General features: G+C 37.5%; 1 protein-coding gene across 1 annotated transcript; it reads right to left on the bottom strand.

Annotated features, from left to right (window-relative positions):
* Positions 1-502: 502 nt before the first annotated feature.
* LOC128989935 (RCC1-like G exchanging factor-like protein) lies at positions 503-15,439 on the bottom strand. Its single transcript, XM_054412088.1, has 9 exons — positions 14,854-15,439; positions 13,077-13,249; positions 12,703-12,805; positions 9,524-9,812; positions 5,040-5,218; positions 4,378-4,448; positions 3,300-3,390; positions 1,693-1,952; positions 503-643 (listed from the first exon to the last, which is right to left on the bottom strand). Exons 1-9 carry the CDS (start codon positions 14,984-14,986, stop codon positions 566-568), a joined length of 1,377 nt encoding a protein of 458 aa, XP_054268063.1. The 5' UTR covers positions 14,987-15,439; the 3' UTR covers positions 503-565.
* Between the last annotated feature and the right edge of the window lie 1,469 nt (positions 15,440-16,908).

The raw sequence follows: 16,908 nt of genomic DNA, 5'->3' as shown, positions 1-16,908 counted from the left end.
CGTGGTACGAACGCTATTTTTCACCACTACCACTATTCACCACAATAATAAAGCACACTGATAGTCAACACAAGTACAACTTTAAGGCTGTGAAGAAATAATTTGAGGAATCAGCAAAAATAATAATAAATAGTTGCTAGGCAGTGATGACAATAAAACAATTCTATTGCAATGCATGTATGGATACTGATTGTGTATTTAATATGCATTCACGTTTTAAGTAAGTAAGCGGGTAGCTGATTTTGGGGCCCTAGGGATGTAAAAACCTGCTTGGTCCCCAAATGACGATGACAGCTGGCATGGCCAGCAAAACGTATCTTTCAGCCACCAATTAACGTATGTAAAACAGCTAAAAACATCATAGTGTGGTAAAAATATATTTCAAATACCTTTAGCAGCAGTTTAAACAGTTGCATTTTAAGCCCAAGTAGTAATGATGCTACTACTCACAATTTGTATTTTCTTAGTAGGTATACAATAAAAGAACTAGGCTTGGCCTATATAGGTAACAAATAAATAGTTTTACTGTATTTACATATATACAAAACATGACTGCAGTTGATCACTATGTGAAGGGTTTACACAGAGCTATTGTGTGATCGACTCCCGCACTCACTTTGAGGACATGTGCTCCAACATTGACCTTGAACAAAAAACCTTATTGGTTGAATAGAAAAATGAGTATATTAGAATTAACCTCATATTACAATTATTGTGTTGAACGTTGACATTTTTTAGCACGACAGGATTTTAAATTGATCAAAGAAAATTGAATGCACTGTTAAGTTAGATTTTAAAAACCCAGGGATTCAACCGAGTATGGCTGATTTCCTAGCTGGTGAATACAGCTGTGATTTTACAATGCGATGTTCGGCACTGACTCAATACATAGGATTGGGTGAAGTAGTTTACCTAGCTGCCGAATGACGTAGCGACTGTACAACGTAGCGGGCTGTGGGAGGGGTTACTGATTTCAAAGCTTAATAAAAAAGGCCCTATAAATAGTAAAAAATATTCAGAGCCGCATTAAAACACGCAGAAACTCATAAATTTTTGTTTAATACCTTAATGTTACATATTCTTAAGGTAACCCCATAAAAAAGTTCAACAGTGTTAAATACGGACTTCTAGGTGGCCACAAAACTCATGAGATTTTGTTTTGACATATACATGTGTATATTAGATTGAGTTGTGTATTTATAAGGCCAACGTCGCAACTGAATAGCGCCGTTGGTGTATATATACGGAAAACGCTCGGAAAGGGTTAATTGCATCATACAGGTGATACGAAACTGTCAACACGTAATTAGATTTTCAATTTATATAACATTATATTGCTTAACCATCATGCGTGGATTGAAGAATTGAGTAGATTAAATTTAAATGCTGACCCACTGGAAGCATTATTTAGAAAATATATGAGGCTTGATTGTTGAAGATCCGCTGGTTGTTAGCTGGAGTTATAAAAGTCCAAGCATTGAGTTCAGTTTTTAACAATCATAGAGTTATTGAATTTTCTCAATATCAACCAGTCAACCTGTTGATTAGCAGAGGTAACCACAAGTTTGAGGCATGTCAGGAAAGGTTGGAAATGTGTTTGTTTTACAGCTGTATCTAAATTACTTTACACGTTTACACAAATAAAAAAACTGTCAGTAAAATAAAATTGACAAATACAAAAGATAAACAAACCTTGAGTGGAAAGTACTGGTCTTTAGTTGAACCGATGCCCAAACAGCCGCTCTTGTTTCGTCCCCACATGTACAGCTGTCCTTGGTTAGTGATGGCAGCCAAGTAGTAGAGTCCACTGGCCAAACTGTCCACACGGGAGTGAGGCATGAACATGTTCTGACCAAACAATGTCTCAGGCACTCTTAGTGGTCTGGGTGACATGTCTACCTGGGGTCCTAGACCCAACAGACCATAGCCCCAGACAAAAACAGCACCTTCCTCTACAACAAATTACACAAGACAAATGTAGACGATATTCAATTTGATTTTGTACAAAATCTCGGAAAAAAGTCTAGTATGTCTCAGACACACTGTTTAACAATTAACCCTCCCAGTGTTACTTGACGAAAATTCGACAAGCAGCACACTTTGTGTAGTGTTACCTGTCGATTTTTCGACACGCAGACATCGTTTACGGCGAAGGCTCTATGACTGACTGAATCGGATTGAACTGGATCGAGTTAGGTATCGTTCTTTCCGTAATATTCTAAGCTTTCTCCAGAGGTCTGTCTCTAAGCGCTATTCATTTTAGTTCCGAAAATGTTGTAGCAGACAGCTGACGTGCGTGTATTTGTAAACAGCTAGGTTCCCCCGGACCGATGACTGATGTGTTTTATTACGTTTATCATTGTTTTAGTGTTAAAAATCAAAAGTAGTGATATAGGAGGTGCATTATAAGAAGATTTAAGTGGTTTTGAAGTGCTGGTTGATGATCCTGAAGAAGTAGGTAGTGATATTGATGTAAATTATCAGCCAGATTCCTAGCTATGGTTAGGCTATGCATTCTTAGCTAAACGCTATGTACTGAAATCAGTTTTTTGCCCATAACTTATTTATTTGCAAATATACTTCCTTATATTATTATATATTTGTAATCCTCATAAAATTTAGAACAAAGTGGCTATTTTCAAATATTTATAGGCCTATAATTTATACAATTTCATTGAGCGCGAACTTTTTTTTTTTTTGAAAATTTTCTAAATTATATTTTTTTTACCTAAAAATTTTTTTTTTGAAAAAATGTTTCTTATGTTTTATATATAATATTGAAGCCCATGATTTTCCAAACAAAATGGTATATAGAACATTAGAATTAACATTGTTTTAAGCTTCTCAGATCCGTTTTAATAAAACCTTGCAAATGCGCCAAAAATAGGTGGACATTAAGGCCTAAACTATGGACACTTGGAGGGTTAACCCCCAAATCAGATCCTATGTTAAATTCATAGGATAGTAAATTCATAGGGTAGTTTTTCAAATACAACAGAAATCTACAAATGTGGAGGCATACATTTTATTATCTTCAATAAACATTGCTTCTATAATTCTTGCAGGAGTTTTAAATAAACCGTTCGAAGTATTTATTTGAACATTTCCGGCTCTAGTAAATTAAAATCAACATTACTGTGTACATGAATAAACACAAAAACTTAACTGAACTGAACCGAGCAGAGACTGACCAACCGTAGGCCTCACGAAGTGTAAGCTCAAATAACCATTGGCGTAACCAAGTGGAGAACCAACCAAGCTTTCTAGATCCAACTTAAATACAAGCACAGTCCTCTTACCATTGAGTACAGCACAGAAGCTTCCCCCTGCAGCTATGTCGATAATCTTTCCCAATCCACGAGTTGATTCAAGCCTTACTGGGGTACATACCTGCAAGTAAACATTGGTGTTTTAGGCGAAGGACTTAAAGTCAAGATTTATATTTGTTGGCAAGTCGGTGGCTGAGGCCGTAGCACACTACTACGCTTTCTCTTGGTAAAGTTAGCACTATTATAAGACTGATGCAGGTTAATAACTTTAGTTTGACAATTTAAAATAACATGGGGGTGTTTAAATTAAAACACTAACATGAATAGTTATTGATAAATTATTTTTCTTTTCTATGTAAACATTTTTACTTGGAAAAATCAATGATTGTCACAAAAACATTCACTCGATCAAACAAGACTAGTTTGAAGAATCTGGTTTGACTAAAGAGGATGTAGTGAATTGCCTTATTTTGAAGAATTGTCAGTACCTAGAAGAATATTGGGAGATATGATCCTAGAGAATGCCTGACAATGTATGTTTCTCCGTTAGCTTATTCTTCACTATTGCTCCAATCGAGAATCTAACAAAGGACAACCAAACAATGTATTAGATACTCGAGTTCTCCAGTCAAAGCATTGATCATCTGATGCTGTGCCACTTTAACTTTGACTGTAGCCTAAAATAAGTAATTTTTCCATTTAAAAAAATATTTTTGGGGTCTTTCTGCCACAGTGTCGCTCACAGTTCTGCTTTGGGGCCAGGGAGAATGGAAGACAGGTTTCCTAATTCTGCTTGGTTTATAAAGCCCCTGGTCATTTTGATAAACATATTAATCATAAATACTTATTTTCAAAGAATTTCGTTCAGGTGGAATTTGAAGAGTAACCTTCGTCTGGTAATAACAAGAATCTTGTTAATACCAGACAAGATAATATTGTGATCTACAAATAATTAACATGTTTACAAAGTTTGTGGACATTATCATTTTATTTGGTATTATTAACACTAAAATTATGGAATATTAGTAATAATGAGGTTATTATAGATTAATAGGCCAGTTCCAAAAAATATCAAGGATGGATCTCAGACAAAGATCACTGTACTCACCTGCTGTAAGTCACCAGTCTCTGACAACTGCCTGTACTCGTTGTTTCCCCATCCAAATACTTCTCCTTTATCTATAAATCCGGAATATTTTTTAATTAGAAGGGCCAGCCTAGCAATACGATGCAAGTTTAAAATCAGAAACTATCCAAAATGTCATCCACACACCAAACAAAAACTTTAACTATCCTACTGACATTTAAAGAAAATTTATCTTTGCATCACCAATGCAATACCAGGTGGGCCAGTTACACCCAAAAACCTAGATTTAGGGATCTTAACTTGGATTAGAGAGTTTCTGAAATCACACACTATTAGCATTTTAGATTTTAAAGAATTTAAATGGATAAATTAACCATAATTACACATGGTTTATAAATAGTACGATGCACTAAATAAATCTAATAACTTCTCACTTATTGTTCCTATGCCAATTTAAAAAATAAAAAAATATTTTTCTGGTTTTTGAGATCATAAGTTGATAGGATAAATAGTTAACAGCCAAAACCTTGTAGAACTATCTGGATCAAACTTTTAAAATTATCGGATAAGTTAAACTGTCAATTGTTACTGCTGTTTCAATATCATTATTAATAGATTTTCAAACACACAAAGCCATTTATAATAGTCTTACCCTCTTGACAATACTACAAGCCCACACTCACCGTTGAGGGCCAGTACACAGTCGCCAGTGCCGGCCAGTTTGGTAATTCTCTCACTAGCAATGTCGCCTCCTACTCGGCCGATCTGCCACTGTGAGTTGTAATCTCCTCTGCCCAGCTGTCCATCAGCTCCCCACCCACAACTGTACACCCCTCCCCTCTCCCCCTCCGTCACCATCAGCCTACACAAGCAAACACAACAAGCGGATAATAATATCAATTCAATATTTGGGTGCAATTCCACAGCTATGATGACAACCAGCTACTTCAGTAAATGTAATTGTTACAATTAACTACAACTGACCATACTCTAGCAAAATGTTTGTAAAATCAACCATGGTGTAATGTAGTTTAACAATAGAAAAACAGATTCCAAATTATTAGCACAGTCTTAAGCTAATCTTCTCAAAGTCAACAGTAAGAAAATGCTGGATGAATGACGCAGTGTCCTAAATATAATCCTATTTGTAGTTTTTATTCGTTTTCGTAATGTCTTCTTACCGTCCGTATAGGTGTGTGTGTGTGTGTGTGTATGTAAATTTAGTAGTAAACAATGACAAGGATTTCATAATCAAACTGCGATGTTTTGACAATAGCGGATACTAGGGATGGACGGGATTGAATTTTTAGTTCGGGACGGGACGGGACGGGATTTTTATTTCCTTCCCAATTTTTGGGACGGGACGGGATTTTTTCCAGTGCTTAAAAAGTAAGTATTGAGTATTGCAGTTACCAAACAAGACAAACAAAATCAATGTTTACCATTTGTGGCACTGATATATAAAAACAAAAGAATGGGTAAAAACTTACAGGTGCAGTCACTCAACTTGTGACTTGCGGTCGAAATGACTCACAGTCACGGTGCTATCGTCAAAATGACTCGCGGTCACGGCGGGATCGTCGTTATGACTCCGCGGTCAAGGGTTGATCGTCGGTATGACTCGCGGTCACGGCGTGATCGTCGGTATAACTCCGCGGTAATTTCGCAATCGTAGGTATGACTCTGCAGTCACGGGATGGTCGTCTGTATGACTCTGCAGTTACTTCGCGATCGTCGGTATGACTCCGCGGTCACAGCGCGATCTTTGGTATGACTCGTGGTTTCGGCGGGATCGTCGGAATGACTCGTGGTCACGGCATGATCGTCGGTATAACTCCGCAGTAACTTCGCGATCGTAGGTATGACTTGGCAATCACGGCATGATCGTCGGTATGACTTGCGGTCACGGCATGATCGTCGGTATAACTCCGTGGTAACTTCGAGATCGTAGGTATGACTTGGCGGTTACGGCATGATCGTCGGTATGACTCGCGGTTACGGCATAATCGTCGGTAAAACTCCGCGGTAACTTCGCGATCGTAGGTACGACTTGGTGGTCACGGCATGATCGTCGGTATGACTTGGTGGTCACGGCATGATCGTCGGTATAACTCCGCGGTAACTTCGCGATCGTCGGTATGACTCGGCGGTCAAGGCGTGATCGTCGGTATGACTCGCGGTCACGGCGTGATTGTCGGTATGACTCGCGGTCAATGCGTGATCGTCGGTATGACTCGGCGGTCAAGGCGTGATCGTCGGTATGACTCAGCGGTCACGGCGTGATCGTCGGTATGACTCGGCGGTCAAGGCGTGATCGTCGGTATGACTTTGCGGTCAAGGCGTGATCGTCGGTATGACTCGGCGGTCACGGCGTGATCGTCGGTATGACTCGGCGGTCAAGGCGTGATCGTCGGTATGACTCGGCGGTCACGGCTTGATCGTCGGTATGACTCCGAGGTTACTTCGCGATCGTCGGTATGACTCCGCGGTCACAGCGTGATCGTCGGTATGACGCCGCGGTCACGGCGCGATCGTCGAAATGACTTCGCCTCCTTTGTTCGCGGAACTATCGTGAACATCTCTCGCGATAGCGGCGTCATCGTCACTCGCTAAGCGGTAAAATCGCCGACGATCGGATCAAATCCCGTCCCGAAAAATTCCCGAATCAAATGTTATCCTGTCCCAAAAATTGGGAATATTTTTTTCCCGAAAATTTCCCGAAATTTCGGGACCCGTCCAACCCTAGCGGATACAAGCCCAAACATGTAAACAACCTTTTGTAAAATTGAACTGTTTGTCGAATTTATAAGGTATGAAACGTATTTATCATACAGGATCTTTAGTTAGATTAGCTCTAGCCAATACAATCGCACAAGGAAGAAGACAGTGTTTGAAAGACTAATTAGGCTATTTATATGATTTATAGTACTGTAGGAAGAATATAATGTGTAACACGAGTGCAAACTGCCTTTGCTACTCTCGAGGAACTTCCACACTCGCATACGGCTTGTGCACAAACATTTCTCTTGTGTGCAGCAAAGTGCCACTTTGCCCACTAGTTCACCCACACAAATAACTATTCCTATCTATCAATTAAATTACTGTAAGCCAGCCAGTTTGGAAAACTTTAACCTTTACATTTTCTCTAGGAGTCCTACTGATAGGTTGACAAACAACTCAGATAAGATAGCCTATAACTGGAATTTAGCAAACAGGAAAGCAACATCAAGTCATTGAGCAAACAAATGTTGTGATATTGATAGCCTATCCTGTATATTACTAGTCCCTTTGGCTTCGTTGTTTGGCTTTAAATGTTGTACAATTATATACCAGTTAGCCTATTATAGCACTGTTTTTTCATTGTATTAGGTTTAAGTGCATAGGAGTGCTTCAAGAAATATAGTGAATGATGGGAAATATGTTCTATAAATTACTTCTGAGACACTAAAAGTGACCCGTAAGTAATCTATTTATGAGCATTTTATACAGATTGATCAGATCAGAGATTAAAGGACGATAGGACAAATTTACAGAATAGCGAACTAATTTAGCCTATTTGGGATTTTCATTTTTAAACTGCAAACTGTGAAGTGTGAATCAATAATAAGTTAGTGCCAATTTTAGGCTACCACTAGGCCACAAGGAAAAGGAGACTGGTTGCTGCCAGTCTAGTACAGAGACAATTTGTTAGAACAAATATGGAATTTTAATTTTCCAAAACTAATCATATTACATAATTTGTGGATGACAATGAAGATAATATTCTCATGATTGCTGGAGATGTTCACGATTTTGCACCAATCGTGGGAAGTCCCACTCAGGTTAATTTGGCCTAGAGCCTCAAGTACCCTAAATCCGGCACTGTGATAACTTCAGTAGAAAGCACTGTGATGTCTGATGTTTATTTGTGCTGAGCTTACCTTTTCACAGTGTGTGGTTATTAAATATTATTAATCTATATAATTAATACGCTACATGAAACTTTGTCGGTTGAACTCCTCCGCCATTTATTAACCGATTTCATCCATTGACGTCTCACTGGAAAGAGCGTGTCGCGTAGATTTGCAAACTGGCCTTACATTTTTGAAAAAGTTCTTTGGGCTCTGCCCCAGTGGCTTTGAAAGTTCCCATGTTATCCTTATGAGGAACAAAATTGTTTACATTTTGATCAGCTGTATAATTTAATTGCTGTTATTTATTTGTCAATTCAATGAAACTCATTGAGTACATTTGTTTACTATTTGAGTTTGTGTAAACATAACCCCCAAGACGGATCGTGTTAGTATGGTTTTATCTTAAATTTGTGTATTTATGTTTGTTTTGTGTCGCTATGACGGATCGGGTTAGCATGATTCTAACTTAAATTTGTGCATTTATAGTGTTTTTGTGTACCTATAATTTGTTTATTTGTTGTTGTTTTTTTCTTTTAAATGTCTCCGACGCGACGAAAACGAAACATAGACAGGAGGCGTAATCGTGATAACGACCGCAGCTACAGATCAGTGGCGCGTATTAGGCTTAACTCATCACAGTCGGCACCTGACCCTGGACACACTCAACTATTAGGTTACAAATGCGCCCTAACACTACCCCAAAACGACTTTTTGTTCTCAATTGGCCCTCTATCAATGACCTGTGTTGCCTGTACAGCGAGGCATTTAGAGAAGGAGAAAACCAGCCGGAATGCTTTAGGTTTATCAATAACGAAGATAAACATGGTCTGAGTTACACACCGGTAATCTTTGAGTTGACTCTTTTAAACTCATTGTAAATATGACTGTTATTCGTTTTGAAATAACTCCTGTAATACATTGCAATTGCTCGAATTCGAGCAACATGTACGCTAGTTAATTTTATTCTTGAACAAGAAAACTAAACTTTACCAATTTATTCTTAACTAACTACACAATAACATTCCAACATAATAACATACAGAAGAATGTCTGTTTTAACTATTGACAGTCAATTAGTGAATGTATTCAAAAGATGCAGCTTTGATTCTGTAAAACTGGAAAGTACACATTATGGCAGTATTTCAGAGCCATTGTAAAAACGTCACAACTGTCTTAAAATTGCTAACCATCTAATAGATGTTAAGTTGTACAATACTGCTCTTTTAAGCGTGGACCGATATTTTAAAATGAATCCATACAATATTTATACTCACGTATGGTCTTGTCCGCATACAACTGCAACAATACTGTTCCCATCAATATTAGGAATATTATGCACAATTCTGCTGCCGCTGTATTTTTCATTTTCTACAATCCGTCGACCGCATTGTCCGTAAGCGTTGTTGCCAAAGGTAAAGACGCCATGAGTGTCAGTAAGTACAACAGAGTGGGCGCGACCTGCTGCCAGTCCTTTAACTTTGGTCGTTGGATCAAGCGGAAGCTCAATTGGTGCAGGGCTGGTGAGTATGTTGAGGGGATGATCTCTCCTGGGGTCATGGTAACCTAAACATATTCACTGACTACAACAAATGATTGAAAGTTGTAGTTTGTGTGCACCATTGATTGCTAGAATATGGCTGCACAAGTCAGACTAATTTATTTTTAAACTCTTATTACCCATACAAGATTCATGCAGCATGTAATAATCGACCTGGTCTGCTAAAGATTCATGCTTGAGGGCACATTTTTGGGTTCTAGTGATGACCACAATACTTAAAATAACTGTCAATCGAAGGAAAACTGAAAGCACTAAAGACATGAATAAATGGTGAATATTTCTGTATAGGCTAGTCATTGCATTTTGGAAAAGACTGTGAGATTTGACACGGCTGACAAAAAAGAACAGTTTCTAACTTTTAACTTTCACCACAGATTGGTTTTGGTAAAAGAGGAACAGCCACTCTTTACCTGCCAACCCTTATCTTTTGATACTTACCGACAATGAGTTGATTATTCACGTTTATCCCTACAAATCACGTTTTAAGTCCTATTTTCATGTTTTAGTTTTGAAATTTTCAAGCAAGTCCAAACACTGTGTAGGCCCAACACTTAGGTTTCCTAGACGCGTAATAGATGCGCAGCGGTTTAGATGCGCTGCGGCTTTTGTCCAGGCCCCAAAACGCAGCTGCGAGTGGTTTCCTAGACTGCGTACACAATACACACGGTTGGTGTGTAACATAAGTTCACGGGAGAGATTACTAGTGGCTACTATGATGTTATACAACGATTTAGATAATGAAATGTATACTTTGGTATTAAAAGTTTCGAAGAAGTGTAAGCAGTGAAAAGTACATGATTAGGAACTGTACGTGGCCTTCGCAGAAGTTTTAACCGTAGTATTAAAGCAAACATGTCAATTTAAAATGTAAACAATAAATTTTAATTTAACCTCTCCAACTTTGATTTTACTGTTATTATATTTAGGCCTACCTATTCGGAATTTACCGAATTGACAAAATCTATATTTTTAATACGCTTGGCATATTTTTGTCATAATTGTTTTAGAGCGGTGGTGCTGCCGATCACCATGTCCAAGGTGTCGTTAGAAAGGTCTTAGCATGTAGTTTTGCCATCAAACAAAAAAACTTTGGAATTCAATCAGGGCTCTGCCCCAGTGGCCTTCAAAGTTCCCATGTTATTCTTAGGGAGAAAATGTTCATATTCTAAGTATTCATCTTGAACAGATGAATACTTTGAAATTGACACTAATATTTGAATCAGCTGGTTATACTAAAATTTGAGACATGTGCTATAAGGATCCTTATATATAAATACATGAAGGCTATTTCTACGAAACACTACTCCCCCATTAATAATGGACGGATTTTTACAAACGATGTGTCAAAATGAAGTTTTGTTTGTGTAGATGCCCCCTTTCACCACATTGGTGAAAGGGGGCATCCCCCTTTCACCAATTCCTGTAATAAAAGTCCTCCGGCTTTGGCCCACAGGCCATCAAAATCGCAAATAACGCCGGTAATACTTTACAATTGCTCGAATTCGAGCAACAGGTGCACTAGTAGCATATTATTTACGAGTATAACTGCAGTAAGAATTTCATACTTATACGCCAACCCCGTAAGAAGGACGGGTACTCTGCCAGTAATTAATATAGGATTATTACTAAGATGTTCAGGGGTTCTTAAAATAATTATGGGGGCTCTTATATTTGGGAGTTGCTGTTGTGCTGGCTTGAAAAGAATATTTGTCAACATTAGGTTTATTTACAAATTACGAATATGTAAGGACAAATTAATTGTAGGGAACATTTAATAGGGGAATTAAATATTAAAATTACACATTATGGGGAAATTAACACTACCTAACGAATCATATGAAATGTAATACTATAAACATTTTAATTGTATGACCAACGTACTTCCATAATATGTCATTTCAAGAGACAAATTCAATCGATTTTTTGTTGTTGTTGGGGAATTTTGCCATCTGGACAACATTTACTTCCGAATCCATTGCACAAGATATGTCTAAAACGCAGCGTAACTCAGATTTGACTGCTCTAAAAGCAGTCGGTGAAATACGCAGCTATTGGTGTTAGATGCGCGCGCATTAGATACGCAGCCTTAGAAACCGCTTACACGAAACTCCATAAGACAATGGTGCTGCGTAATAGATGCGCACATGCAGCGCATCTATTACGCGTCTAGGAAACCACAGCTTTAGGTATAAAACAAACAGCATCATGAAAGCCAAACCAATGTAGGCCTACAAATTTTTACTCATGAAAAAAAAAAGCGGAGATATAAAACCCTTAATTTACTCAATACATATGTTTCTAGTAGCATTAGTATAGTTGTGTAATCAAAAGTGTGATTTCTAAGACTACTGGTTCTTGGTAGGTTTATTTATTTATTTATTCAAATACATCACATAGGTAACGCCTAAGGAGTGCTTCTGCACGCAGGCAGGTAAATTGTCAAAATATACATTGTGTACTAGTATAGAGAATAAAAGCAACATAATAATAAATATAGTAATAAACATAATAAGAATAAAGTATTAACAGTATTGAACAGTATTGAAAAACAAGTATAAAATAAGTTAGGTTATTAGCAAAGTTTACAAATAAGTTATATCAATGTCAATAAGTTATGTTTACTACAATCAGACTGATAAAAAATCCTCAATTCTGTAAAAACAATTGTCTAACAGGTAAGACAGTAAGTGTAACCGGAACTTTTTAAATGATTCTACCTCTCTCAGTGATAAAGGAAGCTTATTATACAGTTTGAGACCCATATAAAAAGTACTCTTTTCATAAGCAGCAGATTTATGTATGGGGTACTGAAACATACCCCAAAACAACCCCAACACACAACAACAGTGTTTGTTTTGGGGTTATTCAAAATAGCTAAGTTCCATGCAAACTTACCTATTTGCGAATCTGTGTTAATACCACTACCAAATACTTTGTATTTTTCTTTTGTATCGACAGCAAATAATGTAAATCCATAACCACAGGCAATGTCAGTAACCTGAAAAGAAGAGTGGGAATAAAATTGATATAGGTAATACATAGTAAACTTAATTTAAGGATCTAAGATATGGCACATAAAAATCAAACAAGTAAGTTACCGGTAGGGACATGAGTAAAGACGTATTTTCCATTGGGCAGCACATGCTTGCAACAAAATTTCGCATTTACGATTCTTGTTAAAAAATTACAATAGCATTCTAAAACTAGACATAAAAAATGAAAGATGTAAGCAATATTTTTATTTATTAAATTTTGCTAGGCTATTTTACCTTATTTTGTTCAGCAAATGTGAGCCGAAGAGGCTTATGATGAAACTCGGGAAGTTTTTTTTTGTACTTCACAGTGTTCTTTAACTGAAGTCTGTTACCCAAAGCACCATGTTCGGAAAGGCCCCAGACATATACTCTTCGATCACTGCTAGATCCGGGTGGATACTGGAACACTGGAATAAAACAAATGAAATCATGCTTTCAAAGTTCTAAATTTTAAGAACCTACAAAGTTTAAAAGTAAAAAATAATTCAAATAAGTTAGCCATCTTTATTGCTTGAAGCTGGGGCCTCTTAACTAAAAAAGTACTATCAGATGCATGTGTCTTATTTGAAAGGACACAATCAAAGAAGTTAAATACTTTTAACATTGTCAAGCACCCACCACATTTAAATATGGTCCACCAACAGACCCCTGTCTGTCTAGCCGGGTAGCTCGGTGGTTAGTGCTCGCCTAGTAAACTTAATCCAAAGGTCATATGTTCGATACTGGGACAAGTGTGTTGCTTTTTGATGGATTGAAACATTTGAAACTGGTCCTAGCTGTTCTTGATCATTAGGCTTTTAATAAATGTTCCTGACTAATAAAACAACCGGTCTTAGTCAGTAACAAAGCTACACAAGGCATCACACTCCATCTACACTCATATTTGGGTTAAATTACGCATATAGGTGGTGTCCCCATCTCAAATGATAAGTTAAGTTTAATGATAAAAAATATTTATGTCACAGCCACAGTGATAGCCTAACAATTCATCTTAAGGCACAGCCACACTTGTGGCATTCACCGGACACTAAGCAGCTACTTGCGAATCACAACTACCTTAGTGAGGATCAGTTTGTGTACTTATTCGACAATGTTCATCATTTAACTTACCGATGCGTGTTGGTCTTTTCCACACATTATTGCAACATATGGACTGCTTGAAAAGTGAAAAATATGCACTTTTGTTCGAAAATCAGTGATTACCAATGCTTGGTCTTTTCCACACATATTGCAAAAAATGAACTGCTTGGAAAGTGAAGAATAACTTATGCACATTTGTTCAAAATCAGTGAATATCAATACAAATAAGCCTAGTTTGCCAATAGACAAATATAGCCTACTTAAGGCATTCGGCTAAAGCCACATGCACGGATCAGCCTTTAGATTTACCTTTGATTGTTCCCCAAATGATAAGTTAGGACAACGGGTTAGGCATAGAAATAGACTTTGGATTGGAAGTTTCTAGTCTCGGTCAGTCCCCATTCTCGGGCTCTCATTGCAACGCACGATGTTGTTTCTGGGTCGCCCCATATATTGGGGACTGGGACGGGTGGCGTCGTCCTGTAATCCAGCTACTAGGTCACGAATTGTGGATATTTATAGGCATGCACTGTGGATGCGATACTCCCTGGTGTGGATTAACGTCCACACGAGTGAGTACTACGACTATCTGCAGTACTATCCAGATAAGTAGACCAATTCGTAATATATACCAAGGCAAAGTGGTTCGGATTCCACAATAAATTGTAGGTGCATGGGCTATTAATCAACCTAGATGTGTCTAAGGAATGTCGGCCTTAGTCACTAACAAGACCACAAGATCGCGCCACTCATCCTACACTCATCTCCATTCATACTTGGCCTAAAATACCTACTTTGTATGGTCGCCATTTAATAAGAAAAAAGGCCTATTAAAGTATTAAAAGTATACACCACACCGCGGCTGTTCCGAGTGCACTTTGTCCGGAAAACTATGAGTTTACATTCTTATATTGAGTTACTATACACTTACCAGGTAAGTCAAACTCTGCATCTCTGTCGATGGGATGAACCCTTTTATAGTTATATTTTAATGATGAACTTAGTGATCTGAAATCAACTGCAGATGGATGAGATGTTAACCTCTGCAAAAAAGCTCTCTTCATTATGGTAAACAAGTACCTAAGGCCAACAACTCCAGTGGAATGATCGAATCTTTGGTGGTGCCTTTTGAGAGCCACACTCTTAGTGCCGTGACCAGTGAGTGATCGAGTCTTTGGTGGTGCCTTTAAAGGGCCACACTCTCAGTGCCGCGTCCAGTGGAGTGATAAAATAGGCCTGGGGAATGAAATATGAGACCTAAGATAGGGCACATTGCATTTTATAATTTGACATTTCGAAGATCAAATGGACGTGTATCAAGTAAACCAATAATTGTTGGTCGGTCAGACGCAAAAACCCTATAAGTTAATCAAACCTTTTGCTTGAAATAACTTAATTTTTGTCACTTCACTTGCCGATTTCGATTGGTTCGAAGTTCTATAAACTTATAGTAACATTAGTAACTTCTAAGTTAACGTTTTATTTAACCTAACCATGACAACAAACACAATAATACAATAAGGAACAAGAACAAACAGTAAACACAAACACGAAACAGCTAACAAACAAAACAAAACAAAACAAGCTTGGGTCCTTGGGTGCGGCTGTCTGTTGCGGTTCGTGTTTTTCTCTAGTTTGCTTTTCGGCAGGCTAAACTTTACTAGTAAGTTTCGTTGTTCAATATTTAGGCTGTATCATAGATTAAACATACTAGGAGTATGTTTAATCTATGGCTGTATCTGATCACGGCCGCCTTTAACTCCAGGCCGCGGCCTTTGAAGTGGCAACGTCGCAAGTGATTGTTTACAGCTGTTTTGTTTGGAAGCAGCTAATGGTGTGGGTGTATTTGTGTATTTATTTATGAAAGATTGGTTACTGGACTATGACAATATTGAATTCGCCTAAAAATGTACAGATATATATTTTTAATTCATTTTGTTTCGGAATTTGGTTTTCAATTCTGTACATTTTATTTTCAATATTTTAATAAATTTATGTTCATAAATTTAAATCAATTGATCTGATCTAGTGATGATCTGATACACTAAGCAATAGTTATATATATTACTGTAGTTCAATGACTAAAACCATTAACTTTGAATACATAGAAAGCAGATTTTCTCCTTTAATAAGCTTGTTTTGATAAACGGTTTATGACCGGACACGTTTGAGTTTGCTAATGTATCTTAATGTTTTTCTCCTAAGTATACAATTTACAACGTTTGCTTTACTTTCCTGGGGTCAAAGTAAAAATTAATAGTTTGAAAATACGTAGAATTATTGAGGGTAAAATAAAGCAAAATTTGGTAAAAAAACCAGAAACATAAAATGGCAAATTAAAACCCCATCATTACTTCGTGTACAGAACCAAAGAGAACACATAGACATAGGCTACATAATGAGGTCTTCAGTGGACGTTTAGGTGACCCATTAGGGTGGCGAATCAATAAGCTAATTAAATTGTATGTTCGAACCATAGACAGATCCATAGTTATTTTATTGTCCTTATGGATGAAATGAAAACGGTTTCTTCGTGGTTAATGTAATATAAAATGTTTTGTTCTTCATTGTGTGTTTTTTTTAATTTTACTAAATATGTACTCGAGATAATATGAAATAGACAAATTATTTGGGCGGTGACTTTTTTTCATCAAATTTAACATACCAACACAACTGGTCACTGTATACTTTTAATTCAACTACTATTCAGTATGTTTTAATCCAGCGGGACCAGCAGACAAAATTCGTATGAAAATGGTGCAATCTAGGTTTTACTTTCAACGATTTGAGATATGATTAATGTTTGATCTAATTTAGAGGGTAAGAACAATAAAAACAATGTAATGTATTGTGTAACGAGTTATTTTCCCTAGGGGGTATATTTTTGCTATTTGGCCGCGCACCGATTGTTGAGGTGAGCGAGCGGCGGCAGCGAGGCTAGCGAGCGCCCTTTGACCCGGCTTATCAGTGCCGATAAGCCTGGGAT

The sequence above is a fragment of the Macrosteles quadrilineatus genome, unplaced genomic scaffold, assembly GCF_028750875.1.
Source record: "Macrosteles quadrilineatus isolate MER2022 unplaced genomic scaffold, UCM_ALF_1.0 Scaffold_3__2_contigs__length_128488019, whole genome shotgun sequence".
NCBI classification, from domain to species: Eukaryota; Metazoa; Arthropoda; class Insecta; order Hemiptera; family Cicadellidae; genus Macrosteles; species Macrosteles quadrilineatus.
This window is presented reverse-complemented; position numbering and strand designations above follow the sequence as displayed.

Excerpts from the sequence above, each read along its gene's own strand:
- LOC128989935 (XM_054412088.1), bottom strand. The coding sequence starts at position 14,986 with ATGAAGAGAGCTTTTTTGCAGAGGTTAACATCTCATCCATCTGCAGTT. Across the intron at positions 13,250-14,853 it reads TGCAGAGTTTGACTTACCTG|TGTTCCAGTATCCACCCGGA; the intron begins GTAAGTGTATAG and ends GTTTTATTCCAG. Across the intron at positions 12,806-13,076 it reads CATTTGCTGAACAAAATAAG|GTTACTGACATTGCCTGTGG; the intron begins GTAAAATAGCCT and ends TCTTCTTTTCAG.